We start from the raw sequence: 19458 nt of genomic DNA, 5'->3' as shown, positions 1-19458 counted from the left end.
CTCAGTGTGTGCCAGATCCCTTCTGCTGTCCTAGCACGGCCAGCTCCACATCGTGGTCTCCTCACCTGCCACCTCAGTAGTGATTTGAGAAGATGCTTCAGAGGGGGTTAAAAGATTACCCAGTGGTTTCTGCAAGTCATCGTTGCTCTTGATGTCCATCCCCACCTCTGTTGTAAGCATAGAGCAGATCCTGCTACCGGAGCAGATCCTGGGCAAGGCTGGATAAGGCAGCATTAACTAATTGTGTTACGAAGGTGCTTCAAGGCTCCTGCCTTTGCCTGACCCCAGGCTAGCAGGTATGGATGCTCTCACTGTGCTCTTGGGAGCAGCCACTGCTGTGGAGGACGTGCCCGAGGGACAGCCAGACCTATCCAGAGGTCTCAGGAGAAAATGCCACTGCCCTGGCATTTCCTTGGCTGTCATACCCCTGCCAGCAGCACCCAGAGGTCAGTGTCGTGGCTGGGTGTTGGGCACCCTGTGACAGCCCTGGGCCGTGGCTGTGCTGGTCTGGGCTCCATCCTCCTCCCTCTGTGTGGAGTCATCTCCCACCCAGCTTGGGCAGGAGATGATCTGGGCCCAGTCACCAACACGAGACTCGAGTACAAATTTCTCTTTATTCAGTGCCAGACAAGAGCCCCCTGGGCTGGAGGTGGATTCACGGATCCCTTGGGCTTGTGGTTTTCAGGTTCCAGACCCTTTCACCCCATGCCGAGATGCCCTTTCCCCCTCTGCTGCCGGCAGCTCCCCAGGGCTGGAGGAGGAGTTGGTTGTACAGGGCAGACCAGCCCCTCACCTCACTCTGCCCCTTGGCACCCCGGTTGCTCCCTCATGCTCACGCCTTGACATCAGTTCCTGCGGGTGCAAAGCTGGCAGGCTGGTAGCCCGGCTTGTCATCCTGCTTGCGGTAGTACATCCGCGTCACCACTGCCAAGATGAAGGTTTGCGGGATCAACAGCTGCACGTTCATCTCTGGAAGAGGAGAAGGGTCATTTGAAGCCACCTTCATCCACCACACCCATTCCCCACACCCCGCCATGCGATGGAGGGGCTCGGCCGGGAGCACGCAACACTGCTCCCCCATCTTCTGACTTACGCTGCGACCTGGCCTTGGAGGAGAAGGGCGGCGAGCAGGCGATGTTGCCATTGTTGGCCAGGATGCTGAAGATGGCGGGCTGCAGTGCCGTCAGGAGGAGGAGGACCTGCAACCACCAACACCTGAGGTGGTGGGGCCACGCTGCTGCCAGGCTCCTGCCCTTCACCTTCCCTGCACTCCCGCAGCCGGACCTGGCTCTTGCCCACTGGTAGCTCTGCCCTGCCATCTCTCCCTGCACCGTCTCGTCCCGTTCGTGCCAGAGGAGCCCCTCAGCTAGCGGGGAGCCGGGCAGGACGGGGGCTCACCTGGAAGCAGAAGAACTTGGCAGCGATGTTCTGCTCGGTGAGGTGCAGCCGGGCCTGCCGGAAAAGGATTCCCAGGGCCCACAGCCCAAAGAGGGTGGAGGCACCGACCACGGTGTTGATCCAGAGGGCCACGCTCTGCTCAGAGATCTGGGCAGGGACATGCAGAAAATGCACCTGGGCTGACAAAGCTGCTGAGCAAGGTGAGGGCTGGTGGAGGCTACCCATCCGGGACGTCACCCTGCCCATCCCCATGCCCTGGCACTCACGTCAGCAGGGTTGTAGTTCCCGTCAGTGGCCAGGACCAGTCCCAGGAAGACGGCAACCACCCTGCAGAAGGCGTACTGGAAAGTCCCCAGCATCAGCAGTTGAAGCTTTCTCCTGGCACAGAAAGAGAGTCCGGTAGCACCCTGAGGTCCCCAAGCCCCTTCCCAGGGACTTCGCTTCCACCCCAGCAAAAGAAGGGGGTGAAAGCCCTGCTCAAGGGCAGGGGGTTACCCCAGCTCTCCCTCACCTGCTCATGGTGATCCGGGGCAGGCAGGGGCAGCAGCAGCAGCAGGGCCCAGTGCTGATCACCATGGGCACGTCCTTCAGGGTGCTAAGCACTGCCTCCTTCCCCCCGAAGCCCTCCACCATGACCAGCATCAGGAGGTAGAAGCAGATGGCAAAGTACCTGGGGGGGGGAGGAGGAGGGGGAAGGCAGGTCAGGCCCCGTGGGCTCTCCCGTGCCCCTGCCCTGGCGGGGGTGATACTCACGTCGTGGTAGCCATCTCCACCACCATCATGGAGCGTGGGATCCACAGCCCAAAGCAGCTGACCACGGACACGACCTGGGGGAAGCGTGACCTTGACACACTGCCGCTCACCCCTCCTGGGGGCTGGCACCCCTCGGGTAGCCCTGGCCTCCCGGGGTGATGCCCCCCACCACCCCCACACCCCAGCTCACCGTTGGGGCTGAGCTGCTCCAGCAGAGGGTCTTCATCTTGATGGGACAGCGGATCTTGCGGGTGAGGTAGAAAGCTTCTTCTATGAAGATCGCGACTGACAGCAGCGTCATGATGGTGGCAAGGCCCATGATGGCGAGTTGGGCCATGTCCAGCTCTGCCAGGGAGGGGTGAGAAGGCAGCTCCACCCCATTTTCTCCTCCCTGGGGCCACCATGGCAGGGAGCTTCCACCTGACTCACCACTCCACAGCTTTGGGAGCACGTCTGGCTGTGCCAGAGCTGATGCTTCTGCCCCGCTGCTCCCATGTCCCATGTCACCTGCCCCAGTGCTGGCCCTCCCTGGGCCACCCCCATCCCTGCAGGCAGGGCTATGGGCTGGGAGGCTGAGACCCCAGCAGCACCCCATTGCCTCCCCCTTCCTCGGGACTGCTCCCTGCCTGCACCCACCACAGCCACCCCACCTACTTCATCCCTGTCCTGCTCCCACCAGGGACATGAGGATGGTCCCCCCCACCCAGTCCCCCCACCTACGCTGCAGCAGCTGCCGGGAGGTGGGAGGCAGGGCGAAGCAGGCTGCTGGCACACTGAAGTTCCTGATCAGCATCTCCACCAATGGGCGGGAGAACCTGCGGAGAAAGCAGTGAGTGCTGTGCAGGGCTGGCAGGGACACAGGGGCACCCAGCCCCACAGGGTCCCTGGGGTACCCCCTGGCTGGCTCGCCTCACCCCCAAGCGCCTCCCTTCCTTTACAGAGAGAATAACCCAAAGTCCTGCTCCAAAAAGTTGGATTTGCCTGGCTGCAAAGCAGCATGGGGGTCCCCACCACTCACCTGGGGTCCTCTGCCAGCTCCATGGTGGGGTCCATCCTGCTCTGCTCCTCCCCAGCTCTGTCCCAGCGGCTGCAGGGCTGCTTGGCACCACTTGCCTCAGCTCCCGTTGCCGGCCCACGGGGTCAGAGTCCCCAGGGCAGGGACCGTGCGGAGGCCGTCGCGCCTCGTTCCGGTTTAACCAGCAGCCTCCAGTGCTCCCCTCCCTCTCCCACTGCTGCGGGTGCCCATTGGCGTGACCCCACCCCGTCCCGGCCTCACCAAGCGCCTTGGCCGCCCGGTTATTGACCCGGGGTGCTGGGGGAGGTGGTTATCACCCGTGCCTGCATGTCCCCAGAGTTTGGGGAGCAGGGCACCTGTGCTGGGGTGACGCTGCCCAGGCAGCCTGGAGATGGACTTGTGGTACCAGGGGTCCCCACAGTGCCACGGAGGGTCTGGGACGCATCCTGGTGTGCCCTCAGCAACAGCAGTGGCCGGGTGTGAGGTGATGCTGCAGGGCTGTGGGAAGCCTGCCAGACCCTGCACGGCTCCGCAGGCCCTGTGAGGAGTTTGCAGAGGCTCAGCTCCCACTAAACCCTGCTGAGAGCAGCTCCCATGTCACTAGAGGGCAGGGCTGTCCCAGCGCTCAGCACCCCGGCTCAGCGCCCTGGCCTCTTGGGATGGAAGCAGAGCCCAGGCCTGGGGAGGGGGACAGCGGGCTGGAGGGGGAACACTGAGTGGGGCGCTGGGGTGTTAGGCATGGGAAGCAGACTATCCTTGTCCTAGATGGATCCCAGCATTCCCAGGGGTCCCAGGGGTACCTACGGCTCCTGGTGTTCTCCCAGCACCCCAAGGAAAATGAGCGCTCGTTTGTACTGGGTCCCCAGGGACCTTCAAGCCCCTGCCCTTTGTCCCTCCGGTGAAGCCAGATGTCACCAGCACCCCAAACAGGTCCCCTGCACCCTACCGTGGGAGAGGGTGCTGCAGGTGTCATGGGAATGCGATGCGGGGAGGGGGGTGGATGCTGCAGTTGCTGTGGGAATGGGATGGGGGGGAGGAGGGGGAATGCCGTGGTTGCCATGGGAATGGCATGGGGGATTTGTTTCGCTGTGGCTGCCGTGGGAGCAGGGTGCCATCCATCCTGCGAGGCCAGGACCCTGCAACTGCCCTGCCCCCCTTGGAGCTTCTCATCCCTCTTCATTTCAGCACCCACATCTACCTGAGCTGGCTGGTCTCCTTCCTGTAAGTCACCCCATAGCCATGGGCCGAGCCCCATCCCTGGGGACATGGGGCAGCAGAGCTGCTGTTTCACACCAGTGTCCTCCAGACGTTCAGGCATCAGCTCAAACAGCCTCAACCTGCCACCCCCCAGCTCCAGCAGCCCCTGGGGCTGAGCACCCCAAGGTTCTCTTCCTGCTCTCTGCCTTGCCCACAGCAGCCCCAGAGCCTGACCCCGGCCCCATCGTCTCTGTACCCCCTCTTGCAGGTCTGGCTGGTTCTGCACATCACAATGCTGGTCCCCAGCTCCACCACTCTCCTCTTCCTCCTGGATCTCGCCAGCTTGGTCCTGCTCAGTGTAGCTGACCTGGAGCTCCTCCAGCTAGGTAGGGTGACAGCAGAGCCAGGGCTGCTCCATGGCAGGGTGGCCCCAGGGGCTGGCCCTGGCCCGGGGGGACACAGTCTCCCCACATCTCTGGCAGCAGTGGCCTGTGGGGAGAGGCTGAAGCAGCAGGTCTGCAGCACAGCGAGATGGCACTGCCGGCACGGGTGCCACTGTCACAGCTGGCCACACGTCCTCCGTTGCCCCCTCTGCAACGGCTCTGTGGAGGTGAGGGACGCGGGGTGCCCCAGGAGCCCGGGGGCTCTGCACGTGTCCAAGGTGCCGCACACACCCAGCCCTACCCACCCCACCCCTCAGCCCCACTGACCAAGCCCTGTACCCCTGTTCCTACACACTGTATACGCCCCCACATCCTGCCCCATATACTGTGCCCCCACACCTAGTGTGGCACGCTGCACCCCGTAAACCCCATCTGTATCTTGCACACTTAGCCCTACACGCTGCACCCCATATACACCCATCCCAATACCTTACGCCTTGCACACCCAGCCCTACTCCCTGCCGCCCCTACACACCTTGCCCTACACCTGGCTCTGTACATTGTGCCCGGCACACACAGCTCTCCATGTTGCACCCTATATCCCTGTCTGTACATCCTGCATGCTGCACACCCAGCCCTGTGCACTCCGACACCCCTTGCACGCCCTTTGCACACACAGACACGCTCACCCCCACCTTGCACAAGCACGCACCCCCACGCACACGCAGCCCCTGCGTGCAGCGCTGTGCAGAGGGCGGCCACAGCCCTGGGTGCTCGCAGACCTGTGGGGTGCATGGGACCTATGGGGCCCCCCTGACTATCACCCCTGTGCCACACCAGTTTCACCAGCATCGCCTATGGCTGAAGAAACACGTCAGCTCCTACGACATCTGCTGCATCTGCCTCTTCGTGACAGTCACCATGGGCTATGTCATGGCGGTTCTGCTGTCCTGACTCATCTACCTGGTGCTCGTCCTGCTGTGGTCCATCACCAAGGCGATAATCTGCAGGTATCCTTGGCCTGGGGAGGCAGAGTCCTGCCCTGGCACGCACGCACAAGTGCTGCACCGCCCAGGCTGTCATGTGCAGGAGCCTATTCCCTTGCCTGCATGTAGCCCCGGGGCCAGCACCACCCATGGGTGCCCACTGCACGGGGGCTCACGTGGTCCCCTTTCCCAGCGCACCCATGACTGTTTGTCCCTGACTCACTGTTCCAGCATCATGATGATCCTCCTCACCGCTCCCTACCTGAGCCTGACTGAGCCCTGGGAGCCCTGCATCCCCTGAGCATAGCACAACCCAAGGTGCCAGGTACGACTGTGGGGCACGGAGCATCCCACAGCCCGGGAGGGGGATGCAGGACATGGCTGGACCCCAAGCCCAGAACAGGGGGGCAGCCCCACGTACCAGTGCTCTGCATGAGTTGGTCCCACCATGTGTGCACACGCACACACGGGGGGCTCCGTCGCTGCACACACCCTCCTCTCCACCCCCTCTTGGTGCTGGATGCACTGGTGACACCCAGCAGCACTGGCCCACCTCCACTTGCACCGAGCCCCCAGCCCCATCATCGTGCCCAAACCCCCCCCGTCCCACCCCACGGGGGCCAGGACATGTCTGTCACACTGTTCTGTTGTGGACCATGTGCTGTGGGGCTGGGTGTCACCACCCCAGAGCTGCCCCCGGGGACACGGAGGGCTCTCGCCCCTGCAGCCTATGGCCCTGAGCCCTTCCTGTGCCGGCAGGATGGGACGTGCCTGTGACTTGCTTGCTCCGACCTGCCTCAGGAGCTGGCAGAGATGGGTGTGGAGAGGGGAAATGCAGCAGGATGGGGTAGCCCGGGCTCCCCCCAACTTCTCCCCTTATTCCAGCTCCCATCCACGCTTGGGATGGGCAGTCCTGGGGTGACCAGGGTCTGTAACCACCCTTCTTCCCCAGTCACCCCTCCCCACATAGGCTGTTACCAGAGCCAAAAGCTGGCAGTATGGGCAGGAGCCAACGACAGGTGAGCATCCCCTTGCATCGGCAGGATGGGGGGGTCACACAAGGCCTGGGCAAGGCCCACCAGCTCGACCTCTGCCCCAGAGCCCCGGAATGCTCCAGGGCAGAGCATCACCAGTCACAGGGAGCCCCTTTTCTGCCAAAAACCCCTTCAGCAGAGAAGGAAAATGGAGCACCGAGATGGGAGCCACACACCCACCATCTCAGGCCAGGGGTGGTTTGAAGGCTCAGGATCCCCTTGACATTGAGGCCGCTGTTTTGCCCCAAGGAGCTGGTGGAGGGGCCAGTGGCACCACTGGCAAATCTCCCCGTTTCCTTGGTTAACTTTTTTAGTTTAAGCAAAGCTGACCACTGAAATCCTGCCCCCAAAAAAAAGCCAAGTGTATCAGCATGTTTGCATCACCCACGCTGCTGCTCTGTCCACATTCCCCAATACTTGGAAAAGCTCTCGAAATGCAAATATTTGCATGGGGTTTTAGACAGTTTTCCACCCTTCTCTAATTCCCAGTGGTTATGGATGGAGGGGCCAATCCCGTCGGGCATGGCGGGCTCCCAGCCAACCATCACTAGCTTCCCCATGGCCAGGACATGGCGGGGAAGGAAAATAGTTATCCAAAGCCCTCGTAGGAGCTAGTAGGAGGCCAAAAAGCATTCCTCCCCACGCTCTCCTCTCCCACCCAGAGCCTGGGGCTAAGGCAGACGTCAGGGATGCCGAGGAGTGAGAACCTCATGCCCAGCTCAGGCTGTGGTCCAGCTGGACAAGCGGACAATAAAGATCTTTACCCCAAGCTTTTGATCCATGGTCACTGCTGTCCCAGGACACAGAGAGACAGACCCTGCTCAGCGGGACAGAGCGGCCAGGACACTCCTTCTCCCAAGGGACATCCCTCACCCTGCCCAGTCCCTGTGCCAGGCAGGACCAGCACCCCAAGAGCAATGGCATCCCGTGGCACGGGGGGATGCCTGGCACCCACCTCACGGGCACCTTGTCATAGGGATACCCCCTCTCTGCATGACCACAGATGACCCTGGTACCCCCCACCCCAGGGGTTTAGGGCAGAGGCGGCATCCCCACCCCGCCGGTGTCCCGGCAGCACCCCACTGAGCCGCTGGAAGCAGGAGAGTGGGCGCGACTCAAGAGAAACAAATAAAACGTGGAGGTCAACCAGACTTGTGAAAGGGACAGGAAAGCCTTTCCCAGGGCGCTGGCCCTGTCTGGCCCCCCTGGCCCCTGCAAGCATCACCCTGGTGAGGAAACCACTGCTGAGAGTTTGGTGGAAGTGGATGGTGGGGCCAGATCCTGCTGGCAGTCACGCAAGGCTGCTCCCGCCATCCGCCTTCACATGCCCACAACCCACAACCGCCCAGCACGACAGCCTCGGCTGGACCCCTGCAAATCCGGCAGCGTCATGCTCGCCACAAGCCTGGAGAGAGGTCCTGGGCCCCTCGAGCATCCCCCTGCAATGGTCAGCGTGGGGCCGTGGCAATGCCCCCAGCCCTGGCCCCAGCACAGCTGGGATGGGGCCGGCTCCCCTCGGCCCCAGGTCTGGAGCCGCCCTGCTGATAGGGATGGCAAGGATCCCTGCCTGCGGCTGGCCCACAGATAAGACCCGTGTGCTCCCCACTGATTGCTCCAGAAAGGCAGCCGGTGGGGCAGGAGCTGCCGTCCCTGGGAGATAAGGCCAGGAGGGAGCAGTGAGCGAGGAGGGTAGGGGGGCTACTGCAGGGGTGTGAGACACCAGGCCCCTGTGGGTCCCCTCCTCTGGGCAGAGGAAGGTACCCTGGCTCCCCCGAGAGCACAGCCATGGTAGCACAAGGTGTGGACCCCCTGCAGAGCAATAGCCCCCCAAAAATACTCCTCTTGCCAGCAGAAAGCAGTCCCTCTGCCACTGGAAAACAGCTCCCAGTGCCCTGCAAGCCCACAGGCCTGCATCACATCCTCGCTGTGAGGCAAGGCCAAGGACCCCACCGCGCCTCAGTTTCCCCATCTGTAAAATGGGGCAAGAGCTGTGTGGCACCAGGGCAGGAGGATTCAGTCTCTCATCGTTTTAATGCCCAGGGGGGAGACCAAGCTGGCATTTCAGATGGGGACACACTGCTCTCGGAGCCAGGCAGCTGCCTCCAGCCTCTGCCTCATGGTCATGGGAGAAATACCAGCCTCAGAGGGGCTCAGTGGGGTAGGAGTCCTGCTGGCCTCAGTCTCCCTGCCTGGGCAGGAAAAACCTTCCAGCATGAGGTGGTAAGGATCATTCCTGCCAGAGACACCAGCCCCAAGCCCCCTTCCCGGCCACAGGCAATGGGACACACCAGTGCATTGGCTGTGGGGCAGCGATGGTGGGGTGAGACCAGAGGTGTGCAGCATGCTGAGGGTGTCACCCCTGGTGAGGGCTGTGTCACCTATTCCCCCCGGGGTGAGAGTGCAGGGGAGAACAGGGGATTCTCACTAACCAGAGCAGCATGTCACTTCACGGAAAAGCCATCCCCCGGATGTCTCATCATCCCCTCCCTCGCCCTTTCGGGAGGCAGAAGTAGTGCACAGGGTGTGTGGGCAGAATCCCCCCATGCCTCACACCCCACCAGCTCTGGCTCTCACAAACGCTGCCTAGCTGTGGCCGTGGGGCTGGCTCCTGGGCACAGCCCTGGTGACACCCCCAGGGACCCTCCTGCCCCCTCCCCGGGAATCTGCTTGCAGGCCCTTGGCAGCCCAACTGTGCAATTCATGTCAGCAAAATGCCTCTTCCCAAAACTGCTGAGACTGACCATATAATCATGGAAAAGCCATACATAATGTATACACATGCATCTATAAATACATACATGAGTTTATATACTATATAGGATCTTGTATAGTGTATTTAAATTGCAGTGAGCTGGGATGGGTGTGCCCTCAAGAGGGGAACCGCTCGTTCTTATGGGCTTGGTTATTGCCGGAGCTGTAGCCTTACTCACGCTTCCAAACCAGTGCTCCCAGGCCCTGCTGCTGCTGCCCAAGGGTCCCCCTGGCCCCAGCAGTGACCGAAGGGGATGCCCAGGGCAGGGTGCTGCCCTTCGCAGTCCCAGCATCCACTATTGTCACCCCAAGGGTCTGTCTCCCTGCTGGAGGAGGGGGAGGATGTTGGGGCTTATTCCTGGTGTGGGAGGAAGGGGAGCCCACTGTGAGAGGGAAGAAGCCCGGCAGAAGCTGGATGAAACCCTTCTCCCATCTGGACCGAGGCCATCGGAGCAGCTTTGATGGCTCCAGCCCTCTCCTCCCTTTTGAACAGAGGCTTGCAGATGGGGCACCTGATAACACCCCCGTCTTCTGCCCAGCCCTTCTGGCCTCCTTTCTGTTTGCTTTTCCTCCCAGCAGCCCCACATCCCCCGGTGCCGCATGCAGCCAGAGCGGAAGAAACCAAGCCGTGGGGCTCAGCGTGGCGGGAGCTTTGTCTCCTTCAAAGGGCACAAACAAACGGCCGGCAGTCCCCAACCTGGCTGGGGGGATCCTGCGGAAATACCGCAGCCAGCACCCTCGGGCGCCGCTTCCTCCCCGCTCTGAGGCTTTGGATGCAAAGAAGCGTTTTGCTGCTGTAAGGCAACGTCTGCATTTCCAGCAGGCGTCCCGGTGAAACACCGCCAGTTTCTTAGAGCTGCTGCCAACCTCTGAATGAAAAGACACCTTCTTTGAAAAACAGAGGGGCTTTTTTCTGCCATGGCCACCTGAAATATTACATGTTGCTGCTGATGTTTGCTTTTTGAGAACGATGAGGTAAAAACACAGTGTGGGCTGTGGGCATTTGCTTTGGTTGGGAGTTTTATTTTCATACTTGTCTGTCTTCTGCAAGAAGCTCGCAGGTGAAAACGCTGAGGCTTTTAAAAAGCCCTGCCTCAGACAGACAAATATTTTCACAGAGAGCCAGCAGAGAGTCAGTGTGTTTGTGGAAGGGGGGTGCTGTTCCCCTGATGGCCCTGAGCCCTCCCAGCTCCATGACACCTATCCTCTGCAACAGCCGTGGGTCGGGCACAGGGAGCAGTCTCACTCACCAAGGGAAAGCCTTCGGCCCTCGATGGGTCTTCTTCAGCAGGTCAAGGCTGTCCCTGAGTGATGCTGCCTCCCATCACAGGTGGGAGGTGGAAAGCATCCCAAGTACAACTCAGTGGGAACCAAGAAAAACACCTCCCTTCCCCTCCTGTTGCCTCCACTGGTGTCGGCTCCACGCCAGGGTGCTGGGCAAGCACTCCTGCCCCGCTGCCCGCTCCCTCTTGCTTTGGCAGGCAAGCAGGCAAAGAGACAGGCTCGGAGAGGTGTGGGCACACACGTGGGTGCCTGTGTCGGGTGCACGTGTGGACATACATGTGTGTGTGCCCAGATCTGAGACATAGACGTGTGGGTGCATATAGTTTTGTCCACCCAGCTGGCATCCACGCCTGCGAGCATGGCAAGGGCCCAGCATCACCAGCTCTTGCTCACTGACAGCAAAGCAATGCTCAGCCCTGGCTGAGCCTCTCTCCCGGATCTTACTTCTTCCCCCAAGTCCCTGCTGAGGGATGAAGTGAAGGGACAAGGCTCCAGTGGTGAGGAGGAGGAGGGGCGGGAGGGCTGGGGCAGCACCAGTTCCTCCAGAGAGTTGCGCATCACCACGTGCCCATTTGCCCATTTTGCATCACAGGGTAGTAAATAAAACCTCTGAATTCACATCTGGAGGAAGCCATAAAAGCTGCTGGAACATACACAGGCAAAGAAAGGTGTTTTCTCCAGAGAGGGGTAATTGCACCCAACAAAACCACACTGCACCCGGCTGAGGAGGGAGCTGGGGCAGGTGCCTGCACTGGCACAGCAGGCTCAGCAGCTCTTAGGGCACTTCTTGTGGACAGAGACAAGCAGAACTAAAGGAGAGGCTGGAAACGATCCCTGCTGATCTTTCCGTTATGGGCCAAGGATGACTAAAAGTCAGCCCACTCTTCACTGGGGAAGTGGGGAAGGGAGCAGGAGGGGTTGTTTCCATTGGTTTGACCAAGGAGTTTTCTTAGCTGCAGGAAAGACTTCGACTTTCAGACCACATTGAGACAAAAATACAAATTGACTTTTTTTTTTTTCCCTATGGTATAATCAGCTTTTCCCACCCAGCAGGGGCCCAGCCCCGCCATGTGTGCATCCCAAAGGATGCCTGCCGAAACAGGGGAGGATGGGCAAGGTTGTGCCTCCACATGGCCCACCATGGACATTTGCCTTTGGCACCCTGTCCCTTGGAAGGGGACATGGGGAGGCAGTGCCTGCCCAGGGTGGGAGGCTGTCGCAGGGCAGACCAACAGGGACAGGAAGGTCAGCAATTTGGCCAAGGCATGGGGCTGTTTATCTCTTGTTTCCAAGAGCTGGGAGAGTCATAGCCCTTCTCCAGGCACACACTCCCGGGAGATTTGCCCTTGAGGTGCTGAGCTGCTTCACATGCCCCAGGGTAAACAATACCCCTGGCTCAGTGCCTGCTGCCTGCCTGTGCCCAGGGGCAGAGGTTGGCTGCAAAGTGCAGCCCACAGGTTTCAGCTCAGCCCCTGGGACCCCACAACAGCCCAAGGGAAAGGCATGAGCCCCCCAGGGCCGTGCCAGGCACCTGAGTGCTGAAAGCACCCTGAGCCCTCTGGCTGCCTCAGACAGACTGAGGTCCCCTGGTTTGAGCACCACATCTCACCCTCTGCTCCATAAACAAACCTACAAGGCCCACGGCATCGCCTGGGCACCCTTGACACAAAGCTGGCACACAGGCAGCCACAGACAGGCACAGCTGCTGCCAGCGCAGATAAGGGGCAATTAGCAGGTAGGGAGAAAGCTCCTGCTCTGCCTGCTCAGCCCAGCTGCTCTAATCCCACCCCAATTAAAGCCCCCTCTTTGCTTTCAGATATTGCTGTGAGAGATTAATCTGCCCTAAAACAAGGCACTTCCAGCAGGCAGACAAGACAAAGCCAAATCTCTGGTTGCAAAAGGCTCCATCACCTGCCAGGGAGCGTTTAATTACACTGACAATGGCTTCAAAAGCAGAAAAGCCACCCAGGCCAGGAGAGCCCTGCAATCAAAAACCCACAGAGGAGGCACTGCCTTAGCCTGCTGCTCCCAGACACCTGGGGCCAGCACCTGCAGGGTACAGCCGCTTCCCAAGAGCAGAACCACCATCCAGCCCTCCTGGGGACACTTTTTCACTGCAGAGCCTGCAATGCTGTGCAGCGTGCTGGCTGCTTCTTTATGTTGTTTTTCTCCTTTGGGCTGCTCTTTCGCCAATAAATGCACTTTATAAAAACACAAAGCAGTGGACAGGTCTAATCTCCTGAGTCAACATGTCCCCTTGTCACACAGGGTCGTTGTTCCCACCAAGCAGGCTCTGGCTGTCCTTTATCCAAAGGCAGCAGCTCGTGCATGCACTGCAGAGAAAATCAGAGGCAAAACTTTCCCAGGCTTTCCAGCCCCTTCTCAGGCCCTTTTGGGAGCACAGGAGTGAGCAGAGATGGACTCTTGCAGGACAGATCCTGCTAGAGAGGTACAGCAGGTACTGCAGGACAGACACATGTCCAGCATACAAAGCAGATCCCTCTCACCATGTCCTTTTGTGGCTCCACCCAAGCATCGCTCAGAGCTCGGCTTTCTAAGGCTGTTGGGTAACAGTTGCTTTCCTTCTGGCTACGTGGGCTTCTCTAGCGAAACACCACAAATTGTGGATGGCTTTCTAGGATTCAAACCACCAAGTCTGGAAGGGAAAAACCCTAACAGCCCCTAGCTGTGGCAACTGCTAATTCAAGAAAAGTGCTTGCAAAATTCCACACAAAGCACTTTTTGCAAAAAATGACCTGAAATGCCTGCCTGGAGGTGCACTGAAGGAGGACTGAAAGGTGCTGTGTGCTGCGCTCCAGATACAGATCAGTGAGGGCCAGAACAAAGTGGGACAGAGGGACCTCGTAAGAAACCCGTGATCTGGAGGCAGAGACTCTCGGGGCTGTGTCTCAGCTCCTGTGTCCGTCCTCTCCCCGCTGCTGTCTTTTCCCTTTCCGCTTCCCACTGCTCAAACCCGCTGCCCCTTGTGCCGACGCGATGCCGGGGCCAGGTCCACGGGTAGCCATCAAACACATGGGTATTTTCGGCAGCGCAGAGCAAGATGGACCTTTGATGTGCCCCAGGGCGGCTGCGCTGCCTCCCCCTGCTTTTCAAAGGCCCATCCTTGGCTATTGTGCTCACATCCTGAGCTTGTTTGTACACTCATCCAGGCCCCCAGCCCCGCAGCCCCCCTGCCGCAGCCACAGCCGCACTGACCGCCAGATAGAAGCAGCCAGGCTCAGTGGGCAGAGTTGTTATCAGAGCAACGACAAGCAGCACAGTCCCGCAGTGCAGCCACCGAGATAGCAGGAGCTTTGCCGGCCTGACCCGGCGCCACTAAAGGCTCCAGGTCAACAACAGCTCCTGCTAGATCTCCGGCTGCCCGCCACAGGGCTGCCTGCACACTTGGTCTGTTGGCAGGAATGGTATCAGCCCCGCACACACCAAGGATTTGTCCTTGTGCTGCTGCTCTCCCCCTCGGCTGCACCTAGGGAGGGCCAGCATCTTGACAAAAGGCATAACCGATGGGTGGGAAGCCACGCTAAGGCCATACTGTTTGCTTAATTGCCTCATCTCCCCGCCGCACCCTCTGAGCAGGGATAAAGCAGGGATAAAGCCCACTCTCCTCTCTGAAGGCAGTCTCAGGTCATGCAAGGAGCACAGAGGGGTCCCCAGGACTTTGGCGGTTAAAATCCCAGTGAAACCCAGTCTTTGCAAGCAAGGAAGACCTGCTGGAAGAACCAGCCTGTTTTAATGCCACTAGGGAAGAGTGTCCAAGCCTGAGCCTCTCTGCTGGGCCTCCGTGCCAACCCCTGGCATGAAGGAGCACCACCACAGCCACTTCCCTCCTTGTGTGGTCTCTGTGGTGGGAGAGGCAGAGGGAGATGAGCCTCCTCACTGCAGGGAGGCAAACCCCCCCCAGAGGTCTCTGAGGAGGTCTCTGAGGAGGTCCACGGGATATCCCAGATCCGTTCAGAGGAACAAGGGACCACACTACCCTCGGCCCCACATCTGTCCCAGGTGCTCGGCGCTTTCTGGCTCTTCTGGGGCTGACAGGTGGGAGCACTGAGGCAGCTGCGGATAATGCAGAGAGCCAGGCTGGATCCAGGTGCTTTCCCTGGAAGGATGCAAAGACAGGTGTTATTTTGGAGGGAAGATGGAGCTGTGGCCAGCTCTCAGCGTTACCTGCTGCATTTCCACTCTCTCAAGCGCCTTTTCCTGGCTATGCGTGGCCCATCCCTTGTCTCCTCCATAGTCCCTTTGCTACAGGAGAAGAGGCAGCAGATCCCCTCCCAGATGCCAGTGCCTCCTTCCTCAGGCTGCACCGCAGCACGTACTGGGGCTGTGGCTGAATAACCAGAGCTCCCGAGCATGGATGTGTGCGCCTGGATTGCTGGGAGCAGCAGGATGGGGGTGACCTCTTCCAAGGCAGCACAGTGGCTTTTCCTGCAAGGGTTGGATCCAACTACCTCACCCCTCCTTCTGTTAGGGCAATCAAGAAATGCAGCAGCAAAGGCCTAAAACACAAGGTTTTCTAGAGGATGGGAATATCGTGGTGGTGTGAAACTCAGATATCGCACTGCTGGCTGGGGAAGGCAGAAGCAGAGAGGGCAGGCTGTCCTGGGAGCCATGTCTGCCAGCCCCAACGTGGAGCGGGATTGCAACATGATTCCAAGGTTGCAAAAACTTGGATTTCTCAGGTCCCTCCTGGGACCTATATTAGCTGATTGCACCCCCAAGCAGCCCGTGAATTGAGCAGGGAGCATGGTCAATGTATTGCTAAACTCTGCTCCCAGGAAGGTAGGACCTGGCACTGCCACTTCTCCAAGTGGCCATGGTGCAGAGGATGCAGCTGATGCACAGGGCAGAAGATCAGTCTTTCTTTTGTCCCCAGGTGCCTGTTGTCTCCCTGGCCCTGCACCCTGGGGTGCCTCACAGCCTCTGTTTCACAGAGCACACAGCCTGTAGGAGCCCTCTACCTCCCACTCCCTGTGCCATCACATCTCCCACAACCCTCGGCCTCAGCCCAGCAGCATGCACTTGGCTGCAGCACCACCGACTTGACACCACGTTCCAGCACTTGCTTCTTGGCTTTTCCATCCCTTCCAGATTGAAGAGCTGTGTTAGTCTCAGTGTTTCTTGCCATAAAAGTGCTCGTCACCTCCCGATGTTGTTTTTGATAAGCTGCTCAAAAAGCATAGGGCATTCCCTCCAGCCTGTTTATCTCCAGGGCTCTTGTTTTCCTTCTGCTTTTTAACTGCCTGCTCAAAATGTGGGTAGGACAGCTGGTCACACAAGGGTCAGCCACCCTGCAAAACTGAAGTGAAACTGTATTTTCCTTCCCACGTTTTGGTCTCATGTTTCAGCATTAATCCTGCAGGAGGGACACTGTCGCATCATGGGATATTGCACAAAGGGATGCGGAATCATCTGAGTCCCAGGGGACTCATAAACCCCCCAGGAGTTCAGACAAAACAGGGACAAACATCTCCTAAAATATCAGGGTCAAGCCGCAATGTGGAGGAACACCCTGATGGAAGCCAGGCTGAAGTGAGGCGCCAGGACAAGCACAGAGGTTCCTGCACTGAACTGCAGGCAGGAGCTGGGCCAGACAGGGAGCGGAAGAGGCAGAAGCAAGCAGGAGCTTGGTGCAAGCTGCAGATACCTACGGCATGGCGCAGCAGGGCTTGAACAGCAGTCTGCTGCAGCCAGCTTGAGTTCAAATGCTCCCGGTCTTTGGGAACCAGAGATCTCAGGTGGATGGTGACAGCTCTTGATTTTTATGAGCCTGAACCGTGCTAAAATCATGCACACAGAGACCACACATCTTGCTGGGATGAGGTCAGCAGTCAGCAATCCTACATCCCCTTCCTCTTTGGCCATTTCCCAGCTTTGGTTATTTCTGCTCCTTGCAAAAGTTTCTGGCCGAGCTGGGCAGCCTGAGCACCTGGGCTCAGCATCACCTGCAGTACGGATGCTGCTTTGCCAACAACGCAGGTGCCAGGCTGGGGAGGTGGCACTAGCCGCTGACAGCCAGTAGCCAGCCAACTCCCACTCGCCACCTGCAACCAAGGCAAAAGCCACTTAACTGCTCTCAGGCATCACGTTGCATTTGAAGAACTCTCATTTTAAGGTATTTCACTGCCAACACTGGCTGCAGTGCAAAAATATCTTGAGTTTCTAGATGTCGGCTTTCTTCTCTTTTTCCTGGCAGGTGCAGAAATGGGGAACAGCTCAACACATGGTCAAATGCATTGTGAGAGGGAACAGAAAACACCTGCAGCAAGTATCTGTCAGGGCAGGTCAGGGCTGGCACAGCGGGGCACACAGCACCTCCTCTGCTAGCTGGAAGGGAGACACAGAGAACGGAGGCCGTGGGGAGAAATAAATCAGACTGCCCCTTCCCTGACTTGCATTTTGGCGTCGCTCCCGGGAACCTCCAGAGTGTGAGCTCTGCTGCAGATGTCCCTCCTCCAGCGGGACCTTGGTGTGGAAACGCTGCTCTGCTCAGCAGCGATCGCAGCACACACCAGTACCGGCACTGCCGGAAGGTGAAGGTTTGGTGGGGGATAGCCCAGGAGGAACAGAAAAACCATGGCAGGGCTGGGACTGTTTTCCCCAGGTTATACTTTCCTGAGCAGCAGGCTGCATCCAGACCATTGCGTTGAGAAATGACCAGAGGATCCAGCCTGCAGGACTGATCTAATCTCTTTCTGAATCCTCTCAAACCTTCAGCTTCCACCAAGGCCCCCGGCAGTAGCGTGTCCCATGGGGCAGCCATACACCAAGGGATGGCGGTGTCCCCCCCATGGCTGGCATCATCACAGCCTGTGACTGACGGAGCTGGAGAAGGGAGAGCCTCGGCACTGGAGCCTGGCTCAAAACTTCTCCAGCAAACAGCTGGCGGGTCCACAGGCACATCTTGCCTGAGAGCAGCTTTACAGGAGGCTTGTCTCCAAACAGCCACATCGAGTTTCAGTCCTAGTTAATCCCCCCTTTATCAGCACAGGAATGTATTGCTTTTCACAAAACATAATCCTCTTTGCAATCATGTGTTCTGCCAAACTACAAACTTTCTGCTCCTGTCCTTCTTTCCCGGGAGAGGATTTGAGGCAATAATCCAGACCTACTGATTTGTTTCTTTAATGAGCAAGGGACAAACGAGCACAGCATTGCAGAACACACGCACAACCAAACCTTGAAGCATTCCCTGGTTCTGCGGTGCCTTTGAGGGATGCCCTGAGCTGAAGGACCAAGGCTGGAAGCGGTGACCTCCACTCGTGCTGGAGCCCAGACAGACAGGGCAGAGGAGGCTGTGTCACAGCCAGGGCAATTCTGGCAACAGCACTGTGGGTGCTCGAGGAGGGCAAGATGTTCTGCAGGGTCCATGCAGCTGGGGTCTTTATGAGATTAGCCATCAGCTGAAGGGAAGCAGAGCAACTATCACAGCCCTGGCAGTCCTCAGGAAGCCGCAGCAGAAAGAGCCCCTGGCAGGGAGAACTCCCTCACAGCCACAGCTCGTGCCTGGCTGGGTTTGGAGCCTCAACCCAGCAACACGCTGACAACTGGAGATTGACTTGCCAAGGGCACGGGTGGCTTACAGATCCCTAAATACCCCCCAGTATATTATTTACCAATTTCACTCTAAACCCACTGAGCTGCCTCCTTGCCCATTGCTTCACCTTATGAATTGAACTGAAAGATGTGTACTAGAACTTTGTTTTGTCAAATGACCGACATGTTCTACTTCTTCAAGTTTCTTGAAACAGAACAGGGAACCACACTGCTCTGCATTCGCTGGCTTTTAGAGACCAAGCTCTGCACACCAGGGAGCTCCCACCACAGCGTGGGGTCACTCTGCCTGCCCCAGGGAGAGGGCTGGAGCGAGGACCAGGTAATTCAGAGCTGGAGCAATCCCGTGGTGTCCACCGAATGGATGCTTTTGCCAGCACATCCTGGGTGGCCACAGAAACTGCTCTGCAGGCCACAAGCAGCCCGTGGCGTGACACGGGCTGTCCGTGTTTCTTGTTTATGCACTACTGGGGCTGGCTCTCACAAAGGCCTGCCATGCTTCTCATCATGCAGATAAAATAGTAATCTCAGGTAGCACCGCCTGAAGGAACCCTGCATGGCTCCACTCATTCAGATCTAAAAAGGCAGCCCTTGAGCACTCATGACTTGCTGGCGCCTGAAGCTGCTGAGCGCTTCCCAAGCCAGAGCAAACCCTGCGTCTGGTTTGCACCACTCAGGGAGGAAAATATTTATCCAACCCTCTTCCCTCGAAATACTGAGAGGGTGGGAATGACGAACCTGTGACCTGCTCCTGTTGGCCGCCGCGCACTGCAGTGCCAGCACACCTGTGCCATGCAGAGCTCCTCCCTAGGGAAGGCCTAGGAAGGCGCACCTACGGGAAAGGTGGCCGCCGCGCTCCCAGCCCTTCCCGTGGAGGAAGCTGGAACCGGCACCCATCCAATAAAACACAAGCGGCTCCTCCGCCGCCCCAGGAGCGCCCAAAGGCGATTTAAAGCGAGTGCGGGCTCCTGCCAGCCCCTGCCCGCCGCGGGGGCCGCCCAGCCGGCGCGCCGCGCTCCCATCAGCCCCTGCGGCAGGCCCGGCCCGGCCCCGCCCCTCCCGCGGACAGCCAATCGGCGCGCGGG

At 59.0% G+C, this 19458-nt stretch overlaps 1 protein-coding gene across 2 annotated transcripts; it reads right to left on the bottom strand.

The window, feature by feature from the left end:
- Nucleotides 1-594: 594 nt before the first annotated feature.
- Nucleotides 595-3652, bottom strand: SLC51A (solute carrier family 51 member A). Of its 2 annotated transcripts, none has more exons than XM_074878206.1 (9): nucleotides 3170-3652; nucleotides 2872-2966; nucleotides 2342-2496; nucleotides 2152-2225; nucleotides 1910-2068; nucleotides 1665-1776; nucleotides 1399-1545; nucleotides 1094-1199; nucleotides 595-969 (listed from the first exon to the last, which is right to left on the bottom strand). In XM_074878206.1, the coding sequence occupies exons 1-9, from the start codon at nucleotides 3202-3204 to the stop codon at nucleotides 833-835; spliced, it is 1020 nt and encodes a 339-aa protein (XP_074734307.1). In that variant the 5' UTR covers nucleotides 3205-3652; the 3' UTR covers nucleotides 595-832. The 2 variants fall into 2 exon arrangements, 1 of the variants encoding a protein (XP_074734307.1); XR_012630058.1 differs by having other exon boundaries at nucleotides 945-969; nucleotides 1399-1586.
- Between the last annotated feature and the right edge of the window lie 15806 nt (nucleotides 3653-19458).

The sequence above is a fragment of the Strix uralensis genome, chromosome 9 (genome assembly GCF_047716275.1).
Source record: "Strix uralensis isolate ZFMK-TIS-50842 chromosome 9, bStrUra1, whole genome shotgun sequence".
NCBI classification, from domain to species: Eukaryota; Metazoa; Chordata; class Aves; order Strigiformes; family Strigidae; genus Strix; species Strix uralensis.
Note: the sequence above shows the minus strand (reverse complement) of the source record. Positions and strands in the feature narration are given on the sequence as shown.